Source organism: Tachysurus vachellii, chromosome 21, assembly GCF_030014155.1.
Source record: "Tachysurus vachellii isolate PV-2020 chromosome 21, HZAU_Pvac_v1, whole genome shotgun sequence".
NCBI lineage: Eukaryota > Metazoa > Chordata > Actinopteri > Siluriformes > Bagridae > Tachysurus > Tachysurus vachellii.
The window spans coordinates 11,465,104-11,481,567 of NC_083480.1; the positions used below are offsets into that span (position 1 = coordinate 11,465,104).

General features: G+C 37.4%; 1 protein-coding gene across 4 annotated transcripts in view; it reads right to left on the reverse strand.

Moving 5' to 3' along the window:
- The window catches only part of znf704 (zinc finger protein 704), a 46,749-nt gene that overhangs the window by 15,733 nt on the left and 14,552 nt on the right, over window positions 1–16,464 (reverse strand). For all 4 annotated transcript variants that reach the window (XM_060857309.1, XM_060857310.1, XM_060857307.1 and 1 more), the window contains exon 3: window positions 50–153. In XM_060857309.1, the coding sequence (XP_060713292.1) occupies window positions 50–153 (104 nt within the window). The remainder of the gene's footprint in view (window positions 1–49; window positions 154–16,464) is intronic.

Genomic DNA, 16,464 nt, shown 5'->3' on the forward strand with positions numbered 1-16,464 from the left:
AAAAAGGCAGAGCAGATGAGAAGAATTTAGAACAGCACCATAGACTTACCGCTAACTTTAACTGGAGGACTGCGCACTAGAGGACTTGTGGAAAGACTAGTTAGCACCATGGCTGCAGTCACTTTATCCATGTCCACCTCCTCCTCTGATTTCCTGTTAAACAAACACAAAAAACAACCAAAAACTCATTACCGCCTTTGTTTTGCATCCTGTGAGGCTCCTTTTCTTACCAGTTATTGTTATGATGGACAGTGAAATGCTCTCCCACAGAAACATTGTTTTTATGATCATTTCTTGCAGTAAACCATTTATGGATCTTGTCTAAAAGTCACACTGGTGTACATGTAGAACAAAGAACAAGGACCTGAAGCAGATGTCCCATTCACATACTGTATTTAGGATCCGGTCTTAAGTTGGTAAAGTCTCTGGTGAACGGTTTGTAAATCATTATCAAATGAAGGTAAATGGAATGCGTTCATGTGTGAAGAATGAAATCAATTGCTTCACCTCCCTCATGAGAACACCTGAGCCAACACCACACAAAGACAATCCCAATACCAAATTCATGAGCGAAACAAAAAGACCACAGGCTCAGATTGACAAATTTCTCAACCTCTATAATCGACGCCATTGGCCTGATGGAAACAACATTATTAGAGCTGTGGTATAAATCAGCACAAACAGCTCTCCTTTTCACAATACCACCATTCCCCTGATTACGTCCTGGTCACCTTGGAAAGTTACAGTGAGCACAGAGCAGAGCATCTCAGCATGACAGATTCCTGAGATAATGCCACAGAGATGTCCCTGAACAGTATCTAATTAACCCACTAATACACCGAGTGCCAGGGAAATATTATACATTTTCAACAAACACATTAGAACCAGTGTAATTAAGCGCTGATGTATTGCTACTCTGCAAAACTGCAATTTAAGGCCTCAAATCACATCGTTAGTGCCTTTTACAAACCATATAAACACCACAGGCCTGTACTCATGAGATTGTAATTAAAATATGTAGAGAGCAAGAGTGAATGTAACTGATTTAACTAAAACAAAGTACCATGTTATATATGTTCTCTAATGTTCTACACAATGAGACCTAGATGGCCAAAAATTTTAAGTCTTTTTTTAATGTAATATGGGTCATAAAACATCCTTTTAATAGGCTGAAATTCTATACAAAGTGACAGACACATCAATCCTCCTTCAGTCTCTGATTACACGACAATGTTACAGAAAGTACATTAATATTGTTCTCTCTCTTCTAATAAATTAACAAGAGGTAAAAATGACCCAGACCTAAAAATAAGTCTCCTGAGGGCTTCTGTGTGTCCAACCCAGTTCCTTTCCTTATTTACAGCAGGCTTAGTGTGGGTGGATTTGGGGATAGTGGGGGTCAGGGGTTATGGGCAATTGAACCTCCTTTAGTGCCTACACACAGATTTGGCTCTTTGACTTTAAGGGTTACTTTGAACCATCAGTGCCACTGAGCCAGAGACATGGTTCCAGTTACAAACACAGCACCCACTTTTGGAAAATGCAATGCGCTAAGCTCTGCATTTCTCCAAGCATGGGTGGGTTTTGGGTCAATTGTGTGATTATCAGTAGCTGATGACAGATAATACTGTAGAAAGCAATTGCATCAAACTGATGGATAGATTTGGAAAGAAAACTGGTATTTGATCAAAATGTTTAAGCAATCCCAAGATCTTTGTTAAATTGTTAGAAGTTTCAACAAAGTAAGCATTTCTAGCAAGACGTATGTAAAGTAACTAGAAAAAGTGGCCATTAAAACACTAGTTAGTTGCTTTGGTCCTCAGCAGATATTTTAAAAAAAAAATAAAATTAATGGTCTGCAAAACTAAAATCATTTAAAAATATTAAACAAAACCATCTGTAATGCTGATCAAGCTGGATCCAATGCTGAAATTTATTTTTCAAACCAATGCATCTTCTACATTTGCTTCGAATATCATTTTGTTTGATGTCTATAATGCTGGCTGAAGTGTGATTAAATTTCAGTTGTGGGGCAAAAGGGACAACCCTGTGGGTAATAAGTTCTTCTTCTAAGGTCAGATGAGGAGGATAAACATGGGATATTTGCATGACATTAAATAAGCATGCTAAATGTGGGTGTGTTACTGAAATAGTGATAAACTGACAGGGTAAGTGTGAGCCGTTTGTAGATTGAGGTAAACGGGCAGGCTAAATTTGGGTTTTCGAAGAGGGGGTAAATTGGCATTGTAAGTGTGAGTGGGTATTTGGCATTTTCAGTTTCAAAAAGTAACTGCCAACACCCCCTCCCCTTCCCCATCCCCCAAAATGTATTTCTAACCGTTCCAGGGCCTCAGCTTAGAAGGACACATAAATTATGTTTATGATTAAATGGGTTTTTGGCATGGGGTAACATAGGAGACTAAGAATAGGCTGGTTTTTGTTGTAGGGGTAAAATAGGAGGCTAAGAGTGGGCTGGTTTTTGGCATGATGGTTAAGTAGGAAAGGGTTTTGGTGTGGGGCTAAATGGCAAAGCTCCAGGAAGACTAAGCGGAGGTGCGTTTTAGATAAACCGGGACAGCTGAGTGTGGGTGGGTTTCAGCGTAAATTTTAATATCCCAGCCAGGAATGGATGTGATGTGAGGATTACTGGGTGGGTTTTAATGTGGGGTTAAATAGGTGAATGGGTAAGATGGAAACTAGCCAGTCAAACAGACTGCTGACATCTGCTGTAAATCTCTGGACAGAAGAGTCAACTTTCTTTACCATCCAAACGCATAAGACAAATGGGTGTTTTGGCGGCTGTGGTAATGCAATCCCCCCTTCAGCACTGCATTCACAGACATCTGGTCCTTTGTCTTGAAGGGACTGTTTGAAGAGTGCGGAACCTCACTACCATCGTGCCAGAGACGTGGCTTCAGTATCAAACGCAACACTCACTTGGGAGAAATAACCACAACAACTGATTGTGTTACAGATTCACTCCTCTGCACTTCTCTTTTGTCCTCTATACAGGATCATTAATCCATCACCTGTTGCCTCTTTAACATGGTTATAGCAATGATTCACTGCACAAAAAAATGAATACGAAGATAAGTTTCATCAACTGAGATTAGGCCTGAGCGAACTTCAGAATATTATAAAATAAGATTCACATCATGCAGTAGCTCCATTTAAACTACTATGTGACTGAGATAGTTATACTGTGATGGATAGTCCCTGTGGTGGAATTTAAGAACACATCATTCACAGCTTCTTCAAACCCAATCCAGATTATGTAATAAAAGCACATTAATTTCTAAAAAATCAAATTTAACTTGCCATTTGCTTAAAATAATATCTAGAGTGTTTTTCTAGCAGCTCAACAAGCATACGGGAATTCCCCTAAAACTCTGACTACATCTGTTCAGAGTGCAGAGAACGAAAAAGAAAAAAAAAAAAACAGCAAGCAGGAGGCTTCTTATAGTCAGTGAGCTATGAAGCTCATTTCCTCCTGAATAATGAGATACATTTTGCCTCCTGCCTTAAGGTCTTCACTTATAACACAAAATGATAGAGCCGTGCATGTTCAAACAACTATAAATTACACACAGCACATAGCCTATAAAGAGCAAATTGCCACAAACCAAAAACCTGCACCTGTTGTAATGGAAAAGTCTGCCATCTTTCAGGAAAATGTGGTCACGTGATCATTTTTTTAAGGTCTGCGTATATTAAGAATATTACCAATAAAGTATGTGTCATGTAAAATGTCACAATTTAAACAGCTGAAATATGGATACATCACATGAGAGCCTGATCTATCACTTTCACAACTTATTCCACAACTTATTATTGTTACCTTATTTGATATTCATCCCTAATTTTCTACAGCACGAACATTAAGAATGTGCAAATTTCAGTGTATAAGATTATGCATATGAAAAATGTCTTAAAACCTTGAACATGAATAAATGTTAGTGTGTTTAAGGACAGCCTGACAGACAGACAGATAGATAGAACATTATTGTCATTGCATAGTGAAGGTACATGGCAACAAATTGCCATTTAGCATCTACAAGAAGTGCAAAATTTGCATATATATATATGCATGTATATGTACAACAATAAATAAAGCTATGGCAGGTAGTATGTGCATAAGAATAGTATGTGCATAGGAATATGTGCTAGTTGTATAGACAGTACAATATGTCTAAAAAATATAATTTTAATCACCCACAAAACACAATTATTGACTAAAAAATAAAATAAAAAGGATTGCATCTTATGCATGAGCTAAATAAATAATGCAATGGATGCTTCTCTCTCTCTCTCTTCCAGGAGTTTCGTTTTCCATGTTCATGGCTACTGAGAACAAAAAGCATGCAACACCTCATTTACATACTGTGTCCTCCTCCAATGTTGTATGTGATGTCATTCACCTAATTATTCTTGGTAAATCAGCCACAGCAGTCTTACTCGCTGTACACACAATTAATCCGACTGCACACGCAAATTAGCACTCGTTATTTAGGATCTTAATAAACGAAAGCCTGAGTATGTTTGCATGTAAGTCAGAAAACTGCAGCAAGAATTTGACCAGTGATCCAATTTCTATTCATAACATGTATACAAAACTGCCAACCAGTAAAAACTAAACTGAACTAAGCAGACATGAGCTAAAGCCTGAGCCATCAGTAATATAAAAAATTAAAATTGTAAATCTGACAATTCATAATAGTGACTTGGTTTAATCACGTGTTTACGATATCAGCGTTGAGAAGACCAATAGTGAGTTGGTAACAAGTTGGTTCAGGTTTTTAATTAGCATAACATCTATTCTTAACTATTAACATCTATTAAAATCCAGGTGTCTATCAGATTTCCTAAAATTTAAATATGTCCATAATCCAAATGAAAGATATTGTAGTATTGCCAAAATCAGATAACTACTAAAATAACATTATCATTGATCTTATTGTGTGAAATCACACAAAGTGAATTAATTTGTGTTGTCAATATCGATTTGATTTGGTCTTGAATGAAAAGGTTTTTGCAGAAACAGTTTTCTTGTGCAACTAATGCATGTTTACCACTTGCATGCCCTTTAACCCACTTCACTTTGTGCAACCAGTTTAACCTTCTTCTCTGAAGTGAATAATCAGATAGTCATCAATCTAAACATGAAGCACAGATAAGATCTATACTCTATTTGTGGCATGTGAGAACATCACGGGGTTTTTAATATACAACAGGGATGTCAGAGGACAAAAGTTTACTGTGCAATAATTCCCTGCTTTATTATTTTTTTCACATCATGCACATATGTGGATGTGTGAGTTCATTTTGAGGAACTTCGTGCATGGGGGAACAAAGAGCTTTCTTGCAGCAGAATGAAAAGCCCTGACCCTTCTGTATATTTCACCAGCAGCCATATGTACTGCTGCTTTTCCAACAGTCTGCTCACTGGTAGAAGTGACATAGAATTGAAGGACAAAATAGCCAGCAGAGTTACTCATGAAAGCAAAAGTGCAGAGTTCATTGCTGCAAATCAACATTCTAGTAGAAATCTGTCAACCTGTAAAAACAGAAACGTCACAGTTAAAGAAAAGCTACAAAGGCAGCTGATGAAATTGCCTTAAAATGTTACTTGTTGCAAACCTCCTGTGCAGACAGTTGTGAAATTGCAGAGAGTTGCATTTCAATGCTTTATTTCTAACTCAGGTTTATTTTTCTCCTCTGCCTGCAGAAAAACGCATTCATGTGTCACTTTAACATGAAACTGTTTTGAAGACGACTGTTATCGGTGCTGATTTGAAAAAAAAAAAATCACCTTGTGCATAATTGTCACATAATTGTACAATTGTACTGTTTTATTCTTTTTAACATTAAGGAGTGCATGAAGAATGTTTTATGCACACTATGTGGTAACTGATGTTATATTTCTCAATGCAGGGATTCCCAAGGAACTTTGCAATGAAGATCAGCATCACATGGCTTCATGGATGATTAGGTTTATTTCCAATGCTATACGAGACAGTAACTTCATCAGGCCTTTTTCTGACACCTCAGCTGGTTAAATTGAGCACAGATCAGAGCATTTAGACATAGACATACTTGGAGAATCAGTGTTTGATGTTTGTCTCAAATACTGGGGCAAAACTTTCACCAATCTTGATGAAATCAACAGCTGTGTGGTTAGACTCCTAAGCGAGCATCCTAAACTAAACTACTAAACTATTTCTTAACATGTAATTTGGGGTGATTCATTGAAGTATACATGACTCAATAGTTGTATGGTATTCATTTTCATACCACATTCTCCCTAAACAAAGTTTATAGCATGATATTATTAATATCTAACACCTATGGCTTCTAGACTACCCTTCCAGTGGAGCCATTCACACTGTAGTTCTTGGCTATCCAGGTCCCTGAGGATCAAACTTCATGTCTCCTAGAGAAGACCAGATGATTACACCTCCCACAGGAGCATATGAGCCACTCCCCAGTGTGAGAATTTAATCCATTTCTGTGGTATGTGTTAGTGCTCCTTACCCCTATGTGCTGATGATGAAAGACACTGCACTGCACTAAAAGTCTCATATAACATCGTAACTACCATAAAAAAAACACATCAAGGCATCACTATTCTTCCCTATTAAGTAGTGAGGTAACATTATTCCAAACCAGCTTGAATCTGGACTAGCAAATGGCTCCATGGGGAGAATAATTAATCCAGAGAATAGAAGAATATCACTCGCCTCTACAGGCCTGGTTAAAGCACAGATTAATGCATGCATCACTGATTAACATACATTACTGCAGGATTCACTTAGCATGTTCAAGCATGAAGCAAGGTTTGGAGGCTTCGCTTTGCGCTTCCTCTTTCTTCACCTAACACTAATCTGCTGGCTGTAGGCCTGATCTGAGGTTATTATCAGTCATCATGTTAAAACTGTTGACTTACTAGTGGTCTCAAGGATTGGCAACATGCCAAAGACTGCCTCTTTCTCTAAAACACACAGAGTGAAGTCCCAAGTGACGACAAACTGTGTGGCTAAAAGTTGAAGAACAGGGCTGAGTCAAACCAATAGATTCACATTAGCATTCAATTCCTGTGTTTACAATCTAGTCTGCATATAGACAAAACACAACCTTATTTTGTCTGAGCGTCTTCTATTTATAGCTCTACCCACAAAGCATGCTGTCAGTTTTTTTTGCTGTTTTTTTTTCTTTTGCGTTTAACCCCTTTCTTGTGCTGTCCTCTATGACGTGAGGAAGCTGAACAGTACATTTCCAATGTGGCACAAAACAGAAAGTCCTAGTCTTATTTCCCACAGTGAGCTTACACTCGAGAAAGAACAGGGACAATATGGCTTCCTGACAAGGATCACTCTGTGTTGAACTGTTGAACAGATGAAGTCTCGTAGGGAGATAAAACGTGAAAAACACAAACATATGGCACATATACTGTAAAGTGATCACTATGTGACAGCATAAAAAAGACATTTTGTAGGTAAACTGTTTTCGACAGTTATATCTATTAAGTCCAACAATATATTTAGAGCTAATCAGTCAATATAAATTCTAATATCTACATTTAATCGTTCTAAATAGGCTACACTGACATATCCTGTCTAGGTAAATAATCAGTCACTTGAGTTTTAAGTCAAATTAGCATTAGCATAAATACAGAAAAGAGAAACAAATCACAGGGCAAATTTTTTCTTGACTGTTGCTCCAACATCTAAGTTGTAGCTGTATCACAAATCAGTGAAACAGTGAGTTTAATTCAGTCAGTGATTTTACCTTTATCACCATCACTGGGTATTTAATGAAATTAGCATGTTAATAACAACATGGGTATTTCAGCAGGTATAGTGAATGCTGATGTCTCTCTGGATTAAAACAGCAAAACATAAATGTGGTAATCCTTAAGAATAAAAGTTTTATTGTATGACATTATCAAGTATAATTTGTTAATGTAGTTGTTTACTTAATTTAATGTATTTTTGTGTATCTTATTTAAATAAGATAATTTTAATAATAAAACAATTATTAGGGTTAGATTATATGAGCCATGCAATTCCCTGTGAATGAGTTATTACTAAAGAAACAATACAGTATTAGAATGAAAAGATGAAATAAATCTGATTTAAATTACAGATGACACTACAGCCGCCTCCCCGTGCCTCAGGGGTTTCCTCCGGGTTCTCCGGTTTCCTCACTCGGTCCAAAGACATGCATGGCAGGTTGATTGGCATCTCTGGAAAATTGTCCCTAGTGTGTGATTGCATGAGTGAATGCGATGGTCCGGGGTGTATCCTGCCTTGATGCCCGATGACGCCTGAGGGGCTCCCCGTGACCCGAGGTAGTTTGGATAAGCGGTAGAAAATGAATGAATGAATGAATGAATGAACGAATGACTACAGCCGCCGGAGCTTCTGTTATAAAAAACATTTTGCCTAACACAATAATCAGACACAAGCGTTACAATCTCGCTTTGGTGTTTGAATTTTTCAGGGGCAAGGTATAACCAGCAAATTAGATATGTTTATCTATTTATCTATTATAAACCATGTTGGGTTTTTTGGCTGTTGGTGGCAGATGTTTTTTTTTTGTAATACTGTTTGCACAATCTCCTCTACTTACAGGTTATGCAAAAACGGTAGTCTGTTGAATGTTCGCAGTGTCAGTTAAATGGTGTCTTTCTGTGAAAAACAGCAATTCAATATATAGTGACAGCAGCCAAAAGTTTAGTGTTCTGATGATGTTAATTGTTTTTATTTTTTATTATAGTATCATTCGGTTTTGTATCAAAAATATGTGATATTTGTATCGTATTGAAAAATATTTTGCCATTAATTTTGGCAATATTCATTGTTAAAAGTACTATTCAAATAAACCTAGATTGAACTGAAGTACACCTGGCATATTTGTCGACCTACTTGTCAGTTTTTCACCTGACTTGCATCACCACACAGAAGCAGCTTTGATGAAGTGGGCCATGGTACAGCTCGCTCTATGAGGTATTCTGAGACAAAGAATGCATTTGTCCAGTTTAATAAGCAATGGTAATACGCAGAATTTTTTACTCTAAGCACTCCTTGTGCTTCTAAGGATGAGAGAGAAAAGCATGCTAGTGGTTTGAACAAAGAAAGAAGCCGAGCAAGATATTACAAGCTCTGAAGCGGCCAAGTGCATAATGGAGCTGACCAGGTGACACCCAATGCCTTCTTGACTGGATTTCTACAGTCTTTTAACAACCATGGGATAGATGTCAGGATGTGCTGTTTTTTTGGAGATATTACCTCCTCCCTAAGTAAGGAATGGACTAAACATCAATGTCCTTCTGTCTGTCTTGTGAATAGCCATGTCTCATCACCTAGTCTTCAGCACCCCATACTCTCTCTTTTACCACACGATAGATATAAAACCCTTTTCCCTCCCATCCTCCCCTTAACCCCTAAAGAGTCATCTCCATGATGGAGAGAGAAGGGGAGGTACACTCCTCACGGCCCTGTAGGGAATAGAAAGTGGCTCATAAAAAACACTCACCCTTCACCAGAAGAAGCCATTGGGGGGAAGCGGCATTATGGCCTCTATCTAAGATCATGAACTCCTCAGTGTCTTAAGGTAAGACAAAGAACCTATCGCCTCAACCTACAGAAATACGGTACTCTCAAACTGGTTGTATGGGTTGTGACTGGTGAGTTGTGTTTTATACCTCACACTCCTGACACAAAGTGTTTCTTCAGGGCATAGTAAAACTTGGAAGATGAGTGTTAAATTGAAGAGCAGTCTGAGAACAGAAACTGAAACAACAAAACGATTTCAGCCTGTGGACATGAGCATATGATTCCTTTTCAATCCTTATAAGAGACGACTCAACTCTCTATGAGGAAGGGAGTACTGATTGTCAGCATGGCTGATATGAAGCAGCTACTTCTGAAGTTTTAAGCAAACTAAGAATTTAACCTTTTTGTTTTTTATCTAAACATAGACACAATGAGTAGCTATAAACTGAATGCACTTGTAAATAAGCAAAGACTACCGCTTATTGGCAGCAATGCTGAGCACTGCATTGGGTTATATAATCCACATTCCTTGCTTATGTTTATTATTAGGTCATATTTTATATGGACAAGCTAACAAGAAAATCCTTGAAGGCAGAAAATATGTACAAAGCAACAGTTATAATCCAGTAAGAGGTCAAAATCTGCTGCTACTTAATAATAATCAGCCTCTTCATATTTTAATCATTCAGATAGATCAGTCACATGCTCACAAGATAGAGTGCTAGGAGACACAAAGGTGTAGCTTTCATGACCTTCATCCTTTCCCCTTTAATTGGATTTACTTCTACTTGTAGGTGAATTTTATTCCTTTTCTGTCTCACTACTTTAGCCACAGCTATAACCAGAAACACAAGCATCAAGGTGTAATTTTATAGACTGAAGGAACATTAATGAGGGTGAATTTCAGTCTGTTAAATGTGTAATGATAGCAAACAAACTTAATTTTATGACTAGAACTGATCATGAGCACAGACCTCAGTATATCCGAGCTAAACACTAGGTTACTAATATATCTTTATTTAAATCTTTACCTTACTAATAATTAATACTATGAGTCAGAAGCATATACAATGATCATACGTTTTATAAAGGCTTGATGAAAAGTTCTTGTTTTAAAGAAGTTATCTCAGTGTTACTGAAGATGTCATTTTGAAATGGGCTGAACATTGTTAATGCCAATAATCTGAATGGGCTGCTAGGAAAACACGGGTTAAGCATCCGTTTTAATTAGAGCTTAATTTAAACACACTTTCAACTGAGGTAATGTTCTACAAAAATATGTGCTGCACAAAAACATTAACTGACTTCCCCAACAACTGTCCTCAGACCTGAGTTTCATGTAAAACAAGTTGTCTATCCTTTGCTCAGTATGGAGAAACTTGATAAATTGGAAAAAAATGGAAAGTGCACACAAGACGCAGGTGTTGTAGGTGAAGATTAAGACTATTCCTTTAATAATAATTCCTTTAATTCCTTCTCTGAGTAGAAATGTACTGAGGTTGTCTGTGGTTTAAGGCACTGATGATACCCAGCATTCTCAGTAAAGTGTATCTTTATAGCCTTATCTATAACTGATAAAGTGGTTACCTGACTGTGGTTTGAATTAGTAAATGACCTGATCTACTTTCTATTGAATGCAAAGTGAAAAAAAGCTGAATCCTAACAACACGTGATCAACAACCAGAACCACAACAACCTGTCAGAGGCTCTGGTGCTGCAAATGAGCAGCACATGTGCCGGTTAACGTGGTTGTTCCTCCGCAGCATCTTTACATGTGTGCATGTGTGTGTGTTGGGAGCCATTGCACAATGAGGAGGATTAAGTCTCTCTTGCAGAGAAGGAAAACAAGAGAGCAGGAGACAAAGGGAAAGATGGTGTAAGGGATGGGGTGGGGCAGTGAGAGAGAGGGGCTCTTTTACAGGAAGGGAGGTGAGGTAGCAGAGAGAGAGAGAGAGAGAGAGAGAGAGAGAGAGAGAGAGAGAGAGAGAGAGAGAGAGAGAGAGAGAGGGTCTGGAGCTCTCATTGTCTCGATGTCTGAGCTTGTTTTTATGTCCTTCATGTCCTGATCCTCCTGTGCTGAAGCAGTCACTTTGTGAAAACATTGTGACAATAAATGTGAAAAAGATCGGGCAGATTTGATTATGAGCTCAGGCTGTTGGCAAAAGAAGGCAAACAAAGATATGGAGCATGTGTTTAAGCTTTTATTTATGTTTTGTTTTTTTTTATCAAATGAGTCAAAAGTTTTATCTTAGGTTAGGATTAGGTTTAGGTATATGCATAGAATTATTAAGAATTATGGAATAGAAGGTCTTTACAAGGATGGCATGAGGTGTGTGTGTGTGTGTGTGTGTGTGTGTGTGTGTGTGAGAGAGAGAGAGAGAGAGAGAAAGAGAGAGAGTGAGAGATTGTACAGGGACGAGATGGAAGCCTACATTAAAGTGACAGTGACATGCCAGCACAGCTGTCAGGTACATAAGCAACATGAAAAGATCCAGCAAGTAAAAGAAAAAGAACTGAGAAATAAATGAAAAACAAACAGCATTGAATGAGAATGTAGGGTAAGCGAGTGGCGCCGTGTTTCCCGTCCAACCAAACTGCAAGCTATAGCCAAAGCCAGAACCCTTCTCTTTTCACTGCTCCTTTACTTTCACACACAGCTCTCTGGCTTGGCAGATAACTCACTGCATTTCTTCCCAATAGAGCAAAGTTCAGTGTGTGCTTGTGCACAAGAGCTACACCCTACACACACACACACACACACACACAAGCTCACACATACATACACACACACTCACACAGCTGCTGCTCATGTGACAACTCCACTGTTCACTTCACCAAGCTAAAGGGAACTCGGTGAGTATTTCACCACACAAGGTGGCTTGAATTTTCCCTAAAGGCAAATAAGGGGGAGATGGTGGCAGCTGTCCTAGCTACAGAAAAAGAATCTGCAGATAAAATGCTTCACAGACGTTTCCCTGTCTCATGCTGGATCAGCAAATCTGCAATAACAAGACACTGAGAGAGAAGGAATAAAAAGAGCATTCATTCATACTCGACTGTGCCTTAGAGTCCCTTTCAGTGTCTTAGTAGTCTGAATGAGCGAGGACAATAAAAGGTGTAAATACACACTAGAAAGTGATTTTTTTTAAATAAAATTTACATAACCTTAACCAAACCCTTTCTAAAGCATAAGGAGAAAGTAGATTTCTGTGTGTGCATGAACTATTTCTACATTAGAATTTAAAAAAACAAACGTCTTCTAAAGCAGAAAACTTTTATATTATTGGTATTTTTTCCTTTCACTTTGTGGCTTGAGCTCAAGTCTGAGTGGGAGTACACATGATTTAGACCATAAACATCCAAACAGATAGCACAAGAAAGATTCTCTATTTGTTTATGAGTTCAGAAATCCTTCTGGTTATTAGCATTTGCATTCAGAGGTTTCTAACACAGAACTAGCTGTAGCTGATGTGTACAGGTTTAAGAGCATGGCTTTTGTGTGAACACTGAAGAAAATGGTTGCATCTTTTTGGATTCTGTGTCTCAGAAAGTTACCTTAACTAACCAAAAAGTACTCTAAATGACTCTACGTTTAACACAGTTCACAATAAACATCTAACACAAACAGCGCCTAAAATAGGCAGAAACGCATCACTTTGTTAAAACAATTCCAAGACTGTTCCAAGCTATAAAACATTCATTCACGCTGTTATATAAAAATAAAATAAATCAACAACAGGGTGCTATAACCTCAAAGTAAATGACCTTCCAATGATACTGCATGCTTCATTCCAGCTAAACCACCAAAAATGGCCAAAGATTACAATTTATATTTATTAATGAATGATCACATCATACTTTTTTATAGTTTATAGTTACATCTAATGTTCTATGGTTAATTCCCATTATTATTTATATTATTTCAGCTATAAACATTTATTCCCTCTCAACCATAATAAAACACAATGAAGCTTGTTACCAAAAAGCCCACAAATAGTGCTGACATTGGAGACTCCTTTCTTACATGCTCTATAAATATCTCCATATCAAAACGAGTCTTTAAGTAAATTTTCATTCACATTTAATTAAGCTGTTAATTATTCTTTACATTACGTGCCCTATCCTCCATACAGTACAGGTCCCTAAGAGGATCCACTGGTACAGGTCCACTGATACATTAGAACAAGAGGATTTAATATAAGCCTTTCATTTGCCTTCACAACCAGGACCTTTGTCAGAACTGCTATGAAAGAAAATGTATCAACACTATCTGACCAATCAGAATCTGTGGTTTCAGTATATACTGCTGTGAAAGTAGGAATGGGAATCATCAGAGATTTCAAGGCAGTGTTTGTAAAAATGGGGCATTTGGCTTGGCAGCATCAACTTGTGCTTACTCTTACATAATTGTCAAAATCTCCTAATCTACTAGCTGATATTTTTAAGACTGTAAAATTAGGGATTGTATCCTGATTTAACAACAGATTTAACCTGGTTTATAATTAAAGGTGTGATTACAGCAATGTTTGAAGATTAGTACTTGTTATTTGACCAATCCTATACTTACAGTCCTACAGTTAAAAATCACCAATATCCCATTACCAAAATCATTGCAAATAAGGCTCATGGACAATGAAGTCAAAAATAAACGCAGATGACTTTATCGTTTTTGCATTGTGATTACCATGTTTGCAGATATTCCCTGAGTTTTTTGTCATCTCATGCTGTGCTACTATTGGTGGCTTTCATATGAGCATCATAGTCACACTCAAACTCCCTAAATTCATCATTGACCATGTAACATTGTTTTAAGTTTACTTTACTTTTTTATGATGTGTGATTTTCTTCTAAATAAAATAAAATTGGGCCAAATAACTCATACAGCTTAAAGCTGCTTTATGTCTGCACAAGAACCCTGCTTTTCTATGACAATAACTGTAACTCATCACACCCTGCACCTGCTCTGAGCCCATTAAAATGAATCAGTTAAGGCAAAGTACACTGCTTGGTTGTTAAAGACTACTGGCTAGATATTTCCAAATTGAGCTTCACTATAACATAAATTTATATTTAAAATGTATCTTTAATTTATGTTTAATTCCTAGCATAAATACAGCAGGTGAACTGGGAATGAAAGAATGTACATGATATTTTTCCTGAACAAAAAAAAAATCCCAAACCAGAACTTCATGTAAACACTTCATGTTGAGTTTTATTAGCATTTAATCATGCTCACGGACACAAACAAAATATTTATTATCTTATTACCTGGCCATTCTTGGACAATTATTGACTCTAAATTAGTTATTTATTAATTCAGATGAATTTTGAGGGTAAAGTTGTAAGCATATCGATTAAAAGTTCTAGATCAAGAGCTTCATTGATTTATTTACCCCCAGTAACAGCCTTATCTTGGTCAAAATGGATGTGAATCTGAAGTCTATAACGGGAACAAAATAATGAGATATGAAAACACCCCAGATGGGAAGTTAGTCGAGAGATGAGTGTTTTCCATTTAGTGCTAAAATGTTTCCAGTTCAACAAAAAGTCACGACTATTTTTTTTCAGTTCACTTACACCGTTTAGAAACAAAATAAAGAAATTAAAATAACTGTAACTGGGTGATATTTTACCTGATCATAGCACCCATTAAAACCAAGGTGTAAGATCTACATATTTTATGTTTTTAATATCTTCAGGCCCAATGGTGCATGCAGTGATACAAATGTAAAAACGGGTTACGTTTAAATGAGTGGTATTAAGAAGGTGTGGCAGATTTGGTCAGGTTTTATGAATAGCAGTTATTCATTATGAGTTTATGAATAGTAATGGAAGGAGTCTCCAGTGTTAGCATTTTGTTTTCTGCCATCACAACATTTTTGTGGACATCCCATAACATTAAATTTAACTACAAATGGATAAAATGGTTAGACAACTGCTGTGTCAAAATAGGACAAAAACATTTCAGGACGTGCTGTTATAGGAAAATAATCACCTGTTGGACAGTAACAGCTGCATTCTGACATGTTAAAGATATTTCATCGTTTCAACTTTGGCTAAACATATGAATCCTGTTTGTGTGGTTGTGCAGCAGCTGAGAACTACAGGACACAAGAGTAGAAGTGTTGTAAAGTGATATTGCATGGCTACTGGGGAATGCCGGTGGTTTTCTCAATGACACTGAACCCAACGGGAAATATAATGAGATTGAAGCACAGAGGCTGCTGTGCTACATTTAAAGCATATGGCGTCCCAGCAGACTTTCGTTTAACATCTGGCGCATCAGCTCTCTGCTGTAAATGTTTCACTTGCAATAAGTTCTCTGCAGACTGAGGAGTTTTATGTCTTTCAGGAGGATATCCTTGACCTTCTGAAAGGTGGTCTTCTAACGCTCTGGCCATGAAAATAGTATGTCATTTTTTGAGTTATGGAGTAACATTAACCCAGCACAGAGGGATAAATCCTGCCCATTAGCACAGTGTTTAGAAAAATGTAGTGCATATTGAGCGCATGTTAACATCATGTCTACGTGTTCCTTAGACAACAATATTGATCTCCTAAATGCCGGTTCATTCTAATCAAACTTCAAATAAACTGATATGGCTAATGACCTTTACCCTCCACCTCCATCCCCGTTTCGCTTTAAAATATGCCTAAAATACCAGGAGAGGTATTAAGGAATAACTGTCATCTTCAACATACTGCCCAGTTCTTCCCCTTCAATATGAAAATGGCTGTGTATCTGCCAAGAAGAGCCAGAGAAATCAGAGTACAGCTGCTTGTGGCTTTTAGACCAGGATAAAGTTTCAGTTTGTTTAAATATGAGCTCAGTGCTATGAGCTGCTCACAATTTTCTCCTCCATATGAAGTTTACATTGTGATAACGTTATCATAAAGAGAAACCTTCTGT